Source organism: Capra hircus, chromosome 10 (assembly GCF_001704415.2).
Source record: "Capra hircus breed San Clemente chromosome 10, ASM170441v1, whole genome shotgun sequence".
NCBI classification, from domain to species: domain Eukaryota; kingdom Metazoa; phylum Chordata; class Mammalia; order Artiodactyla; family Bovidae; genus Capra; species Capra hircus.
The window spans coordinates 82,461,495-82,474,765 of NC_030817.1; the positions used below are offsets into that span (position 1 = coordinate 82,461,495).

At 36.1% G+C, this 13,271-nt stretch overlaps 1 protein-coding gene across 7 annotated transcripts in view; it reads left to right on the forward strand.

Moving 5' to 3' along the window:
• MYO9A (myosin IXA) overlaps positions 1 to 13,271 on the forward strand; it is a 241,476-nt gene that overhangs the window by 125,920 nt on the left and 102,285 nt on the right. For 6 of the 7 annotated variants that reach the window (XM_018053556.1, XM_018053558.1, XM_018053557.1 and 3 more), the window contains one exon: positions 7,496 to 7,615. The exons of the other annotated variant lie outside the window; for it this stretch is intronic. In XM_018053556.1, coding sequence (XP_017909045.1) covers positions 7,496 to 7,615 — 120 coding nt within the window. The remainder of the gene's footprint in view (positions 1 to 7,495; positions 7,616 to 13,271) is intronic. 7 annotated transcript variants of the gene reach the window in all.

A 13,271-nucleotide genomic window follows, 5' to 3' on the forward strand; every position in this document is an offset into this window, starting at 1 on the left:
GTCCAGTTGTTGTTAAGAATCTGCCTGCCAACGCAAGGGACATGGGTTTGATACCTGGTCAGGGAAGATCACATATGCCGCAGAGCAGCTGACCCCCATGTGTCACAACTGCTGAGCCCATGCCTAGAGCCTGTGTTCCACAACACAGAAAGCCTCTGTGCAGGTGTGATGACCTAGTGTAGCCAAAAAAAGAAAAAAATCCCCAAACACACATATACACAGACACAAGAACTATCCTTCAAAATGATGGTGAAATTAAGACATTCCCAGGCCAACAAATCCTGAATGACTGCTACTAGCTGTCCCACAGGAAATGTTAAAGGGAGTTCTGGCTGAAATGAAAGGACATAGACAGTAATTTGAAAGCATATGATGTAATAAAGAGTACCATTAAAGGCAACTATAAAGTTATAGTTTGTACTATGTAAAAGATAGTATAAATGTATCTTTTACATTTTGTAACTTAAAAAAAATAATTTTGTAACCTTTTTTCCTCCAATCTAATTTAAAAGACAACTATAAAAAACAATAATTACATATCTCTGTCGGAGGGCAGGCCATTTTAAAAGCTGTAATTTGCATGACAATAACAGCATAAAGGAAGAGGATGGAAATGAAGTTATATAGGAGGAAAGTTTTTACCTACTATTGAAATTAAGTAGTTTTTAATCCAGGCTAGATTGTTATAAGGCAAGATGCTAATTTTAATTCCTGTTAAGAAAATAGCTAAAAAATAATATAGTAATAATATAAATGGCCAAAATGTTTAAACAGTATGCTAGATAACATGTATTTAATACAAAAGAAGATTGTATTGAAAGAATAGAGGAACAAAGATAATATGTCTCTAAACATATGTGGAGACTAAGTAACAAAGTTCTTAATAACCAGTGAGACAAAGGAAATCACAAGGGAGATTAGAAAATAGTTTGAAATTAATGCAAGAAAATACACACCCGAATCTTATGGGATACAGCTAAAACAGTGTTTGGAAGAAAATTTATAGGTTCAAATACTTCTATTAAAAAAGAAAGAATATCTCAAATCAATAACCTAATGCCTCACCTTATGATTCTAGGGAAAAAGGGCAAGCTAAACCTAAAGGAAGAAATAGGAAGGACATTATAAAGAGGAGATCTGAAATAAATAAAATAGAAGAAAACAAAAGCAAAAGCTACTTCTTTAAAAAGGTAAACAAAATTGACAAACCTTGAGGTAGACCAAGAAAAAGAAAGTTCAGTTCAGTTCAGTCACTCAGTCATGTCCTACTCTTTGCGACCCCATGAATCGCAGCACGCCTGGCCTCCCTGTCCATCACCATCTCCCGGAGTTCACTCAGGTCCATCGAGTCCGTAATGCCATCCAGCCATCTCATCCTTGGTTGGTTGTCCCCTTCTCCTCCTGCCCCCAATCCCTCCCAGCATCAGAGTCTTTTCCAATGAATCAGCTCTTCGCATGAAGTGGCTAAAGTACTGGAGCTTCAGCTTTAGCATCATTCCTTCCAAAGAAATCCCAGGGTTGATCTCCTTCAGAATGGACTGGTTGGATCTCCTTGCAGTCCAAGGGACTCTCAAGAGTCTTTTCCAACACCACAGTTCAAAAGCATCAATTCTTCAGCGCTCAGCCCTCTTCACAGTCCAACTCTCACATCCATACATGACTACAGGAAAAACCATAGCCTTGGCTAGACGGACCTTAGTTGGCACAGTAATGTCTCTGCTTTTGAATATACTATCTAGGTTGGTCATAACTTTTCTTCCAAGGAGTAAGCGTCAAATTGGGGAAATAAAGGAGGGTGTTGCTATTGAACTGATGGAAATGAAAAGGATTATAATACTATGAACAGTTGTATGGCAACAAATTAAAATCTAGTGGAAATGGAAAAATGCTAACAGCCTATATACTGACTTCAGAAGAAAAAGAGAAAGTCTGAATAGGCCTGTCACAGGAAAAGAGATTGGATTAGTTATGAAAAAAATCTTCCCACAGAGCAAAGCCAAGAACAGTGAATTCATTAATAAATTTTACCCAGTACTTAATGAAATGAAAAATTAGCACCAATTCTTTATAAACTCTTCCCAAGAAATAGAAGATAGGGGAATGCTTTTGTTCTGTTTTGGTGAAGACAGTGTTACCAGGATACCAGATAAGACATCATAGAAATGAAAACCACAAACCAATATCCCTCAACAAAAATTGTCAACAGAATACTTATAAGCTGAGTTCAGCAATATGTAAACAATATTTTATACCACTATCTACTGAAATTTACTCAGAAATGCAAGGTTAGTTCAGCTTAGAAAAATCAAGTCAGAGTAATACACCACATTGATAGAATAAAGGAGAAAAATCACATCATCACCTCAACATACACAGAAAAGGCCTCACAGAAGTGAATACCTTTTCATGTTTTTCATTATAAAAATGCTGAACAAATTAGGAATAGAAAGAAGACTTCCTCAGCCTGATAAGGGGACCTGTGAAAAATCCATATTTGATGGTGAATAACTGAATACTTTTCCCTTAAGATCAGAAATAAGACAAGATATCTGCTTTCACATCTTCTATATAACATTGCCCTGGAGATACTGGTAAGAGTAAACAGGCAAGGAAAAGAAAGAAAAGACATCCAAAATGGAAAGGAAGAAACTATTTTGTTTATAGATGGCCTATTGTGTATAAAATTGCCTAAGGAATCTACAAAAAAAATCTGCTGGAGATAATAAATGACCTCATCAAGTTGCAAGACTCCAAATAAATATGCAAAATCAGTTGTATTTCTATACACTAAAAATGAAAAACCTGAAAACAAAATTAAGTTGGTGCTCTAATTACAAGAGCACCAACAAGTATAAAATTCTATTAGTAAATTTAACAAAAGAATTGCAAGGCTTGTTCACCAAAACTGCAAAATATTGTTGAAAAAATTTAAGGAATACTGCAGTTATTGGAAAAATACTCTGCGTTCATGCATTGAAAGGGTTAATGCAGTTAGCTGGCAATAATGGATCTACAGATTCAGCATAGTCCTGTCAAAACCCAGCTATTGACAAGGCTGATCCCAAAATTGATATGTAAAGGAATCTAGAAGTGCATGAAGGGCAAAAGTTGGAGGATTCACATTTCTCAGTTTGGATTAGGCAGTGGTTTCTTAGGTATGACATCTAACACATAAGCAACCAAATAAATTAGACTTTACCCAAATAGAAAACTTTTGTGCCTCAGAGGACACTATTGAGAACTGACAACTCATAGAATGATAGAAAATATTTATAAAACGTATCTGATAAGGAACTGGTATCTAGATCGTAAGCATTTCTTACAGTTCAATAGTAGAAAACTAATAACCTGGTTTTAAAAAGGGCAAAGGATCTGAAAAGACATTTCTCTAAAGAAGATATGCAAATAGTTAATAAAACACATGAAAAGATGCTCAATATAATATGTCATCAGGGAAATGCATATTGAAACCACAGTGAGAATACCACTTCACTTCACAGCTGTAATAAAGTAGACAGGAAATAATGTTGGTAAGGATGTGGAGAAATTGGAAGCCTCATATGCTGCTAGTGAAAATGTAAAACGATGTAGCCACTTTGCCTAAAACACCCTGCTAGTTACATTTTATCTAGTAATGAATGCCTCTCTTAGGTAGATGCCTAAAAGAATTGAAAACAGGTGTTCAAACAAAACTTGTACCTGATGTTCTTAGCAACGTACTAATAGTAGCCGAAAGATATTGATAGAAACAACTCAAATATTCATCAGCAATTGAATGGATAAACAAACTGCTATATCCATACAATGGAGTACTATTCTTTCATGTAATGAATGAGGTACTAGAACATGCTACAACGTGGATGAAGCTTGAAAACATTTTGTTAAGTGAAAGAGTAAGGCACAAAAGGTCACATACTGTATGATTCCATTTATATCAGTTTTCTAGAATAGGCAAATCTGTATATAGAATATAGGTTAGTGTTTGCCTAGGACTGGAGTGGGAAGACTGGGAAATGAGAAGGAAAGTGATAGTTTAAAAATATAGGGTTTCTCTTTGATATCATGAAGGTATTCTAAAATTGATTAGACAATTAAACAGCTTTGGGAATTTTACTAAAAACCTCTGAATTGTACACTCTGGGGCTTCCCTGGTGGCTCAGAGGTTAAAGCGTCTGCCTCCAATGCGGGAGACCCGGGTTCGATCCCTGGGTCGAGAAGATCCCCTGGAGAAGGAAATGGCAATCCACTCCAGTATTCTTGCCTGGAGAATCCCATGGACGGAGAAGCCTAGTAGGTTACAGTCCGCGGGGTCGCAAAGAGTTGGACACGACTGAGCGACTTCACCTCACCTCTTGTACACTTTAGATAAGTGAATTGTGTGCTATGTGAATTGTGTTTCTATGAAGCTCTTATATACAGATGCACATAGAATGAATGTCTATTGTGGCTTTATTTATAATAACCCCCAAATGGAAACATCCAAATATCCATCAGTGAAAGAAACGATAACCAAGTTGTGATATATTCCTACCTTGTTACATTATTTAGCAATTAAAATACTAAACTACTGATAGGATGAATGAGTCACAAAAATATTTATCAAGCCAGAATATGAAAGAATATGTACTGTATGATTTCACTTAGTTTAAGAACAGGTTAAATAATACATAGATCATTGCTTGGTTGACTCTGGGAGGGATAGGGATGGTATTTACCAGAAGGGAATACAAGAACTAGTTGAGGTGATGAAAATGTTCTATATCTTGATTGAGGATTACATGATATAACTGTTTAAGCTTACCAAACTGTATACTTGAGATTAGTGAATTTTACTGTATGTGAAATTTATCTTTAAAAAATGGCCATTAAAAGTATACCTTTAAAAAAGCCCTGGAAACCGGCATTTTAGAAACTGTTACAGGATCAGAGACACGGTTTCAGATTTGAATGCTACAAGGAAGCTGGAATTAAGCCCCTGTTATGTGGTATAAGGAGCTTCAGAGAGCTTGAACTTTTCTGTCACTGAAAAGATAATTGAAAAATTCTGTTTATTTGCCCTGCCTAGGAGGAACAAGAATAATCTTATCAATATGTGTAAGGCCTTGGATAACGTTTGAAAACAAAGCTTGCCTAAAAAAATTAGTGTTCTGTATCTTCACCATGCATGGGTTATGGCTGTTAACCATGCGTGGGAATTGATGCAGTTTGATGCATAATCTTAGACTGAGAAATTATCCAGACTAGACTAGAAACTAGCACAAGCAAACACTAAATAAACCTTTTACGAGTCTGAGACTCCACTGCAAATGTATTTATAAAACCATCCTAGGAAACCAAACTGTTTTGACAGGGAGCTGATGAACACAACAAAGAGAGGAATATCACTTTAAGGGTTAGAAACAGTATTAGAGTGTGTAAAGCAATCTTTAAAATTGGTAAAGAGTTAAAAGAAGGCATAGAAAGCAAAATGAAAGAATTTTCATTCATACCTGAATTGCAGGTATGCCGGTAAGACAGAACCATCACAGATAGAAAATTACCCATTATCCAGTTGAAACTGCTTAGCAGGGCTTCCTTGGTGGCTCAGATGGTAAAGAGTCCACCTGCAATACGAGAGGCCTGGGTTTGATCCCTGGGTTGGGAAGATCCCCTGGAGGAGGGCATGGCAACCCACTCTAGTATTCTTGCCTGAAGAATCCCCACGGGCAGAGGAGCCTGGTGGGCTACAGTCCATGGGCTTGCAAAGAGTTGGACACGACTGAGAGACTAATATGAGTACAATGGCTGTATCAATTTTGAGTGAGTTTTAACTTAAAATTACATCATAATTCAGTATATTTAATATTCTGAGCTTTTATACAAAATACTTTCATACCATAATTTTCTTAAATTATTTCTGACCGCTGTATATCATTAGATATGGAAGGACCTGAAAGTCTGGTGATAACTTTAGAAAATTAAAATTTGGATAGAGCATGAGTAGAACTCACCAGGTGTTTTTTTCCTCAAATGGTCCTCCTCCACTGATAGCCTCCCAACTCTACCCCACCATGTTACTAGCCAAATGTAGGCTCCTCTGAGCCTAAGCATTCCTTCTCCAAGCACCCAATCAAGGTGGGAGATTATTGAGAATAGAATATTTTTATTGAGGTATCTTTTGATTGAGAAATGGTGGTTACTTGGTAAAACTTGTCTCTTGAAACATTGAACACTTGCAACTATGGACTCTCCATACTATATAAATGAGATAATGTTTTATTAGCTTATTTTTAAATTAACTAGTATGAATTCTTAAAATATTATGTATAACCTGACTATATCTATATCACATATACAAATACATATACCTATGTCTGTCTATTGTAATCTATTGTTATGGCATCATGAGTTTCTATCTCCTTAGCCGAAAAGTTGATGCCTATTCTCTGGGTGTTGGTATCCAGTTTAAGGAATATAGTTTGATTAAACCATGCTTTGCAAACCTCTTTGAATTACTCTGCCTCTGTTTAACTTTTACAATGATTCTTCCTTGAGAACTATTCATAGATAGTATCTTCTTCCTAATTATACAGTATGTGCATACTAGTGGAACTTTAGTACATAATTATGTGTTGCTTAATTTGCCTCTATCTGTTTTTAAACTATTCACTTTTGTGTTTTAAAGGCAAAGTTACTTACATTTGAACTTAATGTCCTAACTCTAGAGATGTTCTCCGTATAAATGATTCTCAGCACCTTCCAAGCCTGGAAAACCTGAATTCTCTTTAAATCCATTTATTCCTAATATTTATGGTACAGTCTTCCTTCTCTCTTTACTGCTCGAGTAACCCACTGTTTCAGTAACACTAATCTGGGGCTTTGGTCCTTGCTTGAATGTGCTCTCTTCCCTTTCTTCCCAATAGTTAATTTTGACAGATTCTCCAGCTTTGTTTTCAGATTTGTAAATACAGAAGTGCTGCTGGGTTTTCCTGTTCTGTGGTGCTTTTCTTTCTACTTTTTCAACATTGACACACTTGGATTTCCTACAAGTGTGGTTAATTGCAAGATTTGTGAAAGTTTAACTTTTGGTAAATTGTTTTGGGTTTGTTTCTCTTTGGGATTCCATCAATGTTTCTTACATTGTTGCCAACTATATTCTAATTATATTTCGACCTGGTAAAAATGAGTCCATTAAAAAAAATGGCACCATACAAATTGTTTTTGTAATTTCCCTAGTATTTTAAATTAGAGATTTTTAGTATGGTGTGAACGCAACAACGTGTTGAGTACTGAAAAAGAATACTTTGAATACCTAAACAGGACCTTTATTTTTTTCTTTTTGTGTAATTTCTTCAAATTAATTGGAAAAATTATTCACATTTAACCATAATTACTTGATACAATTTTATGTACTCTTAAAATAGTTGGCAGCATTGTCCTTGGTTCTCTGTTGGTGTGGGCTTATAAAATGTCTTTTTCTTTTCTCCATTTTTTTGTTTTTCTTTTGCTTCCTAAGGACATGATGATACAGCGCCATGTGCAGTTTTGAAAAGTATGGATAGTATTAGCTTTCTCCAACACCCAGTCCACCAGAGGAGCTTAGAGATTCTACAGAGGTGCAAGGAAGAGAAGTACAGTAAGGCTGCAAATCCTGATTAATAAAGTCTGTGTTATCACATCCATTTGGAAATGGAAACCAGGAGCATTCTACACCTGGGTGGAACCTAAATGGAATAGACAATGTGACCTCTATCATCCTTTGACCAGAGAGTCTCAGGATACCACCATTGAGACTTTCATTCTTTTTCTTGATATAAAGAAAGAATTGATATATGTATAAAGATAATATACATATTCTTCTAATTTGGATGACTATTTATCTATGATCCTTGAGTTGTTATTTATACTTGGTTACAAACTTTTAATTGATTTCCATTTTTGTCTTTAAAGTATCCAAGTGATGAGTAAAAATGAGTGTTGATTTTTTCCTGAACTTTATTGAAATCTAGTTGAGGTAGAATAAACTGCAGGCCAAAGCATACAGTTTTGACATATGTGTGAACTCATCACAATCAAGATAATTAACATATTTAACAGTGCCAATAATTTCCTCTCTTTCGAATTCCTGCTGATTTTTATGCTTATTTATACTTGAACTTCAACATCAGCAGTGTTGCTTTCATGTATCATTGGCAAATCCACTTAGTTTGACTATAATTCTCCTATCAGACTTCGCCATGTCTGGTTTGGAGCAAAACCACCAGTTAATGTTTTGGCTTAAGGAAGAATGATAGAATCATAATGGGTGTCCTTTTTTTTTTTTTAATATAAAATTGGTGTGAAAAGATGCCCTTGGTCTCCATTTTCTCCTTTTCTATTTGTTCTACTCATTCTGCATGAAAATGGATTCTTTTGGTTGTGGAATTACTGTTGTTTGGCTGTTGCTATTGCTGTACTGAGAATGAAGGGATCCTTAAGAATACCAAGAATACTTAAGAATGCTAACTCCACAGTTTGCATGTAATATAATAGACCTGAATTAGTCAGTCTTGTATTTTGAGCTTTTTACTGATCACCGATTTACTTTGCTAACTTCACAATTCTGTGATTGAAATTCCATGGAATATTAGTGTTTAATTATCAGTAAAAGGAGAATATAAGTAGAATTCCTAAAGGCAAATGTTGTGGATTCTTTCTTCAGTTCTTCTTACTGTGCTGTTTTGGTATAAGAAAATGTGTAATACATTTTGAAAAATATTATTACAATATTTTCTCATTCTAGAAAAGCAAAGGTAAGTATTTAATTTAAAAAAATGCATCTTAAATGTTACTCTTAACTATTGCTCTTGTTTCTAAAAGGTATATAAGGCTTTATTCCAAATACACATCTTCCTTTTCTAAATCTTTTAATCCAGGGGACATTATTGAAAACAGTCTACAAATCTTTTGAGGGGGCACTTATCTTTTTAACTTTTAAATAATTCCAGTAGTTTATTTGCTTTGTCAATTTTCATGACTCACAGGCCTGATTGTTTCCAGGTAGGTATGTATGGGTGTAGAATAAGAAGGCACCAATTTTATCATGAGCTGCAGAAGGATATTATACATTGTACTCTTGCAAATTTATTTCTGCATTTGTGGAAGTGGACTTTTCCATTACTTTAGGTAGTTTATGCTATTTTCCATTATCAGTTCAGTTCAGTCGCTCAGTCGTGTCCGACTCTTTGCGACCCCATGAATCGCAGCACACTAGGGCTCCCTGTCCATCACCAGCTCCTGGAGTTTACTCAGACTCATGTCCATCAAGTCGGTGATGCCATCCAGCCATCTCATCCTCTGTCATCCCCTTCTCCTCCTGCCCCCAATCTCTCCCATCATCAGAGTCTTTTCCAATGAGTCAACTCTTCGTATGAGGTGGCCAAAGTATTGGAGTTTCAGCTTCAGCATCATTCCTTCCAAAGAACACCCAGGACTGATCTCCTTTAGAATGGACTGGTTGGATCTCCTTGCAGTCCAGGGGACTCTCGAGAGTCTTCTCCAACACCACAGTTCAAAAGCATCAATTCTTCGGCGCTCAGCTTTCTTTACAGTCCAACTCTCACATCCATATATGACTACTGGAAAAACCGTAGCCTTGACTAGACAGACCTTTGTTGGCAAAGTAATATCTCTGCTTTTGAATATACTATCTAGGTTGGTCATAATGTTCCTTCCAAGGAGTAAGCGTCTTTTAATTTCATCACTGCAATCACCATCTGCAGTAATTTCAGAGCCCAGAAAAATAAAGTCAGCCACTGTTTCTACTGTTTCCCCATCTATCTGCCATGAAGTGATGGGACCAGATGCCATGATCTTCGTTTTCTGAATGTTGAGCTTTAAGCCAACTTTTTCACTCTTCTCTTTCACTTTCATCAAGAGGCTTTTTAGTTCCTCTTCACTTTCTGCCATAAGGGTGGTGTCATCTGCATATCTGAGGTGACTGATATTTCTCCCCACAATCTTGATTCCAGCTTGTGCTTCTTCCAGCCCAGGGTTTCTCATGATGTACTCTGCATATAAGTTAAATAAGCATGGTGACAATATACAGCCTTGATGTACTCCTTTTCCTATTTGGAACTAATTTGTTGTTCCATGTCCAGTTCTAACTGTTGCTTCCTGACCTGTATACAGGTTTCTCAAGAGGCAGGTCAGGTGGTCTGGTATTCCCATCCATTATAGTACTACCAATAATTAAAATTTTATAATATATAAAATTATAAATTCAAGTTTGGGAGATTGTTTTAAAAAAATTAGGGGACTAACTAGTGTTATGTAATAGTAATGGTGAATAGGTGAGGTAAATGAACCCTGCCACAGGTAGCAATGGTAAAACCTGGAAAAAAATTTTAAGGTAACAGTTTATTAAAAACACTAGAAAAGAGCAAAAATACTAACAGACCAAAAAAAAGCAGAAACTAGTGGGAAGTTTATCCTTTAAAGAAAGTAAAGTAGTGGGTAGAAAGAAAGAAAGTGAAGCCGCTCAGTCATGTCCGACTCTTTGTGACCCCATGAACTGTAGCCTATCAGGCTCCTCCGTCAATGCAATTTTCCAAACAAGAGTGCTGGAGTGGGTTGCCATTTCCTTCTGCAGGAGATCTTCCTGAGTCAGGGATTGAACCCCGGTCTCTCGCATTGTAAGCAGACACTTTACTGTCTGAGCCACCAGGGAAGTCCATGGGTAAGTAGTGGGTAAGAATTGGGAATTTGTGGCTATTTACACAAGGTACTCCCCAACTCCCATAGCTCGAGAAACAGAAAACCACAACTATACTGGTTTGAAGTGTCAGAGGACTAAGTTGAGGACTGGCAAAGAAGCTTGACATTTAGGAGGAAAATCCTGGAATGGAGAGAGCTGCCAAAAGGCTAATACCCAAACTTAGAGCCATCCATACCTGGCTGACTGTTCTGAGTATTTGGGGGAGACTGTAGGAGCTCTGTTGAAGAGCAGTATAATCCACTTCCCTGACAGCCCAGTGGTTAAGACTCTGTGCTCTCAGTGCAGAGGATACAGGTTCAATCCCTAGTCAGGAATTAAGATCCTGCATGCCATACAATATGGCCAAAAAGATAAAAAATAAATAAGTAAATAGAATTGCAAACCAAATAGGAGATAATTTTTGAAAAACACAAGTGCAGTTTACTGATTTTTTGAACTGATGTCCTTTTGTTATCTCTTCATAGCTCCTCTTAGGGGATAGCTAAATTCGTACTGTCTTTAGTTAGAATCCCAGAAGTAGAGGTGAGACAGAAAGAGGCAAAAAACTATAGTGGCTGAAATGGTAGATAAAAACAACTCATATTTGAGAAAAACTAACTTGGAGTTTAAAGGCAATCAGTGACCTCCACCCAGAACCAATACAAAAGAAAACTGCTACTAGACACATTGTAGGCAGATTGCTAAATGCCAGAAATAAAAAGGAAATCTTGAAAGCAGCCCAGAGGAAATTACATTAAATATAGGAGAATGCAGGCATACCTCTGAGCAGTTTCAGAGCTGATTCTAGATCACTGTAATAAAGCAAATATCACAGTGAAGGGAGTCGCATGAATTTTTTGGTTTCCCAGTACACATAAAAGTTATATTTATGCTATACTGTAATCTACCAATTATTCAATAGTTTTATGTTGGAAAAAATGATATACCTTAATTAAAAATACTTTATTGCTAAAAAAATGGGAACTATAATCCAAGCCTTCAGGGACTAGTAGTTACATCAGAGATCACTGATCACAGATCACTGTAACAAATATTATAATAATGGAAAACTTTGAAATATTACAAACATTATCAAAACGTGACACAGAGACACTATGTGAGCAAATGCTGTTGGAAAAACTGTGCTGATAGATATGCTCAACACAGGGTTGCCACAAATCTTCTTGTAAAAAATGCAGTATCTCCAAAGCATGATAAAGTGAAGTACAATAAAATGAGACTTGCTTATAATGATATGATTAACACCTGTCTGCTCATTGAAAGTAATGGAGGCTGAAATTTAAAATCCAGTAGAACAACACAAGACCCAGAAAACAAAAATAGCTATAAAAGCTATAGTTTATACTTTGTGGACAGACAAGTTAATTGTCTTTTAGAAGAAAAATCAAGTCTGCAGAAAAACATAACGGGAATTCATTGTTATTACAATGCGTCATCCACAATGTTCAATCATCAATTAAGAAAAGTATCTTTCAAAAATGAAGCTGAACTAGAGACTTCCCTGATGGTGGTCCAGTGGCTAAGAGTCTGCCCTCCCAATGCAAGGGGCTCGGTTTGATCCCTGGTCAGGGAACTCGATCCCACATGGCACAACTAAGAGTTTGTATGCCACAACTGAAAGATCCTATGTACTGCAGTGGAGATTGAAGTTCAAAGATTCTGCGTGCTGCAACTAAGACCTGGAGCAGCCAAATAAATAAAAACATAAAAAAAAAAACTTTAAAAAAGAAGCTGCAATAAAGACATTTTCATATAAATAGATAATCTGATAATCTGAGGGAATTTTCTTCATAATATATGTTCCAAGAAGAGAAATAATGGAAATTCTTTAGGTTAAAAGGAAATGACATCAGATGGTAACTTGGATGTATAGTAGAGGTTGGTAAATGTTTTCCACAAAGAGTCAGATGGTAACTATTTTAGGCTTTGTGGGTCACATGTTGTGTTGAAACAACTCAGTTCTGAAAGGCGTTATAGAGAATACATAAATAAATGAGTGTGGCTACATTCCAATAAAATCTTATAGACACTGTTATTTAAATTCCATATAATTTCCACATGTCACAAAAGTACTGTTTCATTGATTTTTTTCCGTCAGTCATTTAAAAATTAAAATCTCTTTTAGCTTATAGGCCATGCAAAAATAGGCAGTGGGTTTGATCTGTACTCTAGTGTACTGATCTGTGAATTGTTATAAGGAATAAAGAAACCGGAAGTAATACATATGTATAAAAATATGACTGTACATATTTTCTTTCCTTATCTAGTTCTTTTAAAAAGATATATGATTTTTTTAGGGTAAAAAATTATGATATTGTTCTGGGGCTTTAAAATATGTCCATCGGTTTTTTGATGCTCCTCCATTGAAAAGGCACATGTAGTACTTAGTGATTTCCTTCTAACAAATTGAATGTGGGAGAAGTGACAGTGTGTAACCTTTGAGATTTAGACATGAAAGCTATTGTGGCTCTTGCTCCTCCATTTCATTTCTGGTCTCCCACCTTCTCTCTACAAATCTCTCTGAGATTTGCAGGGA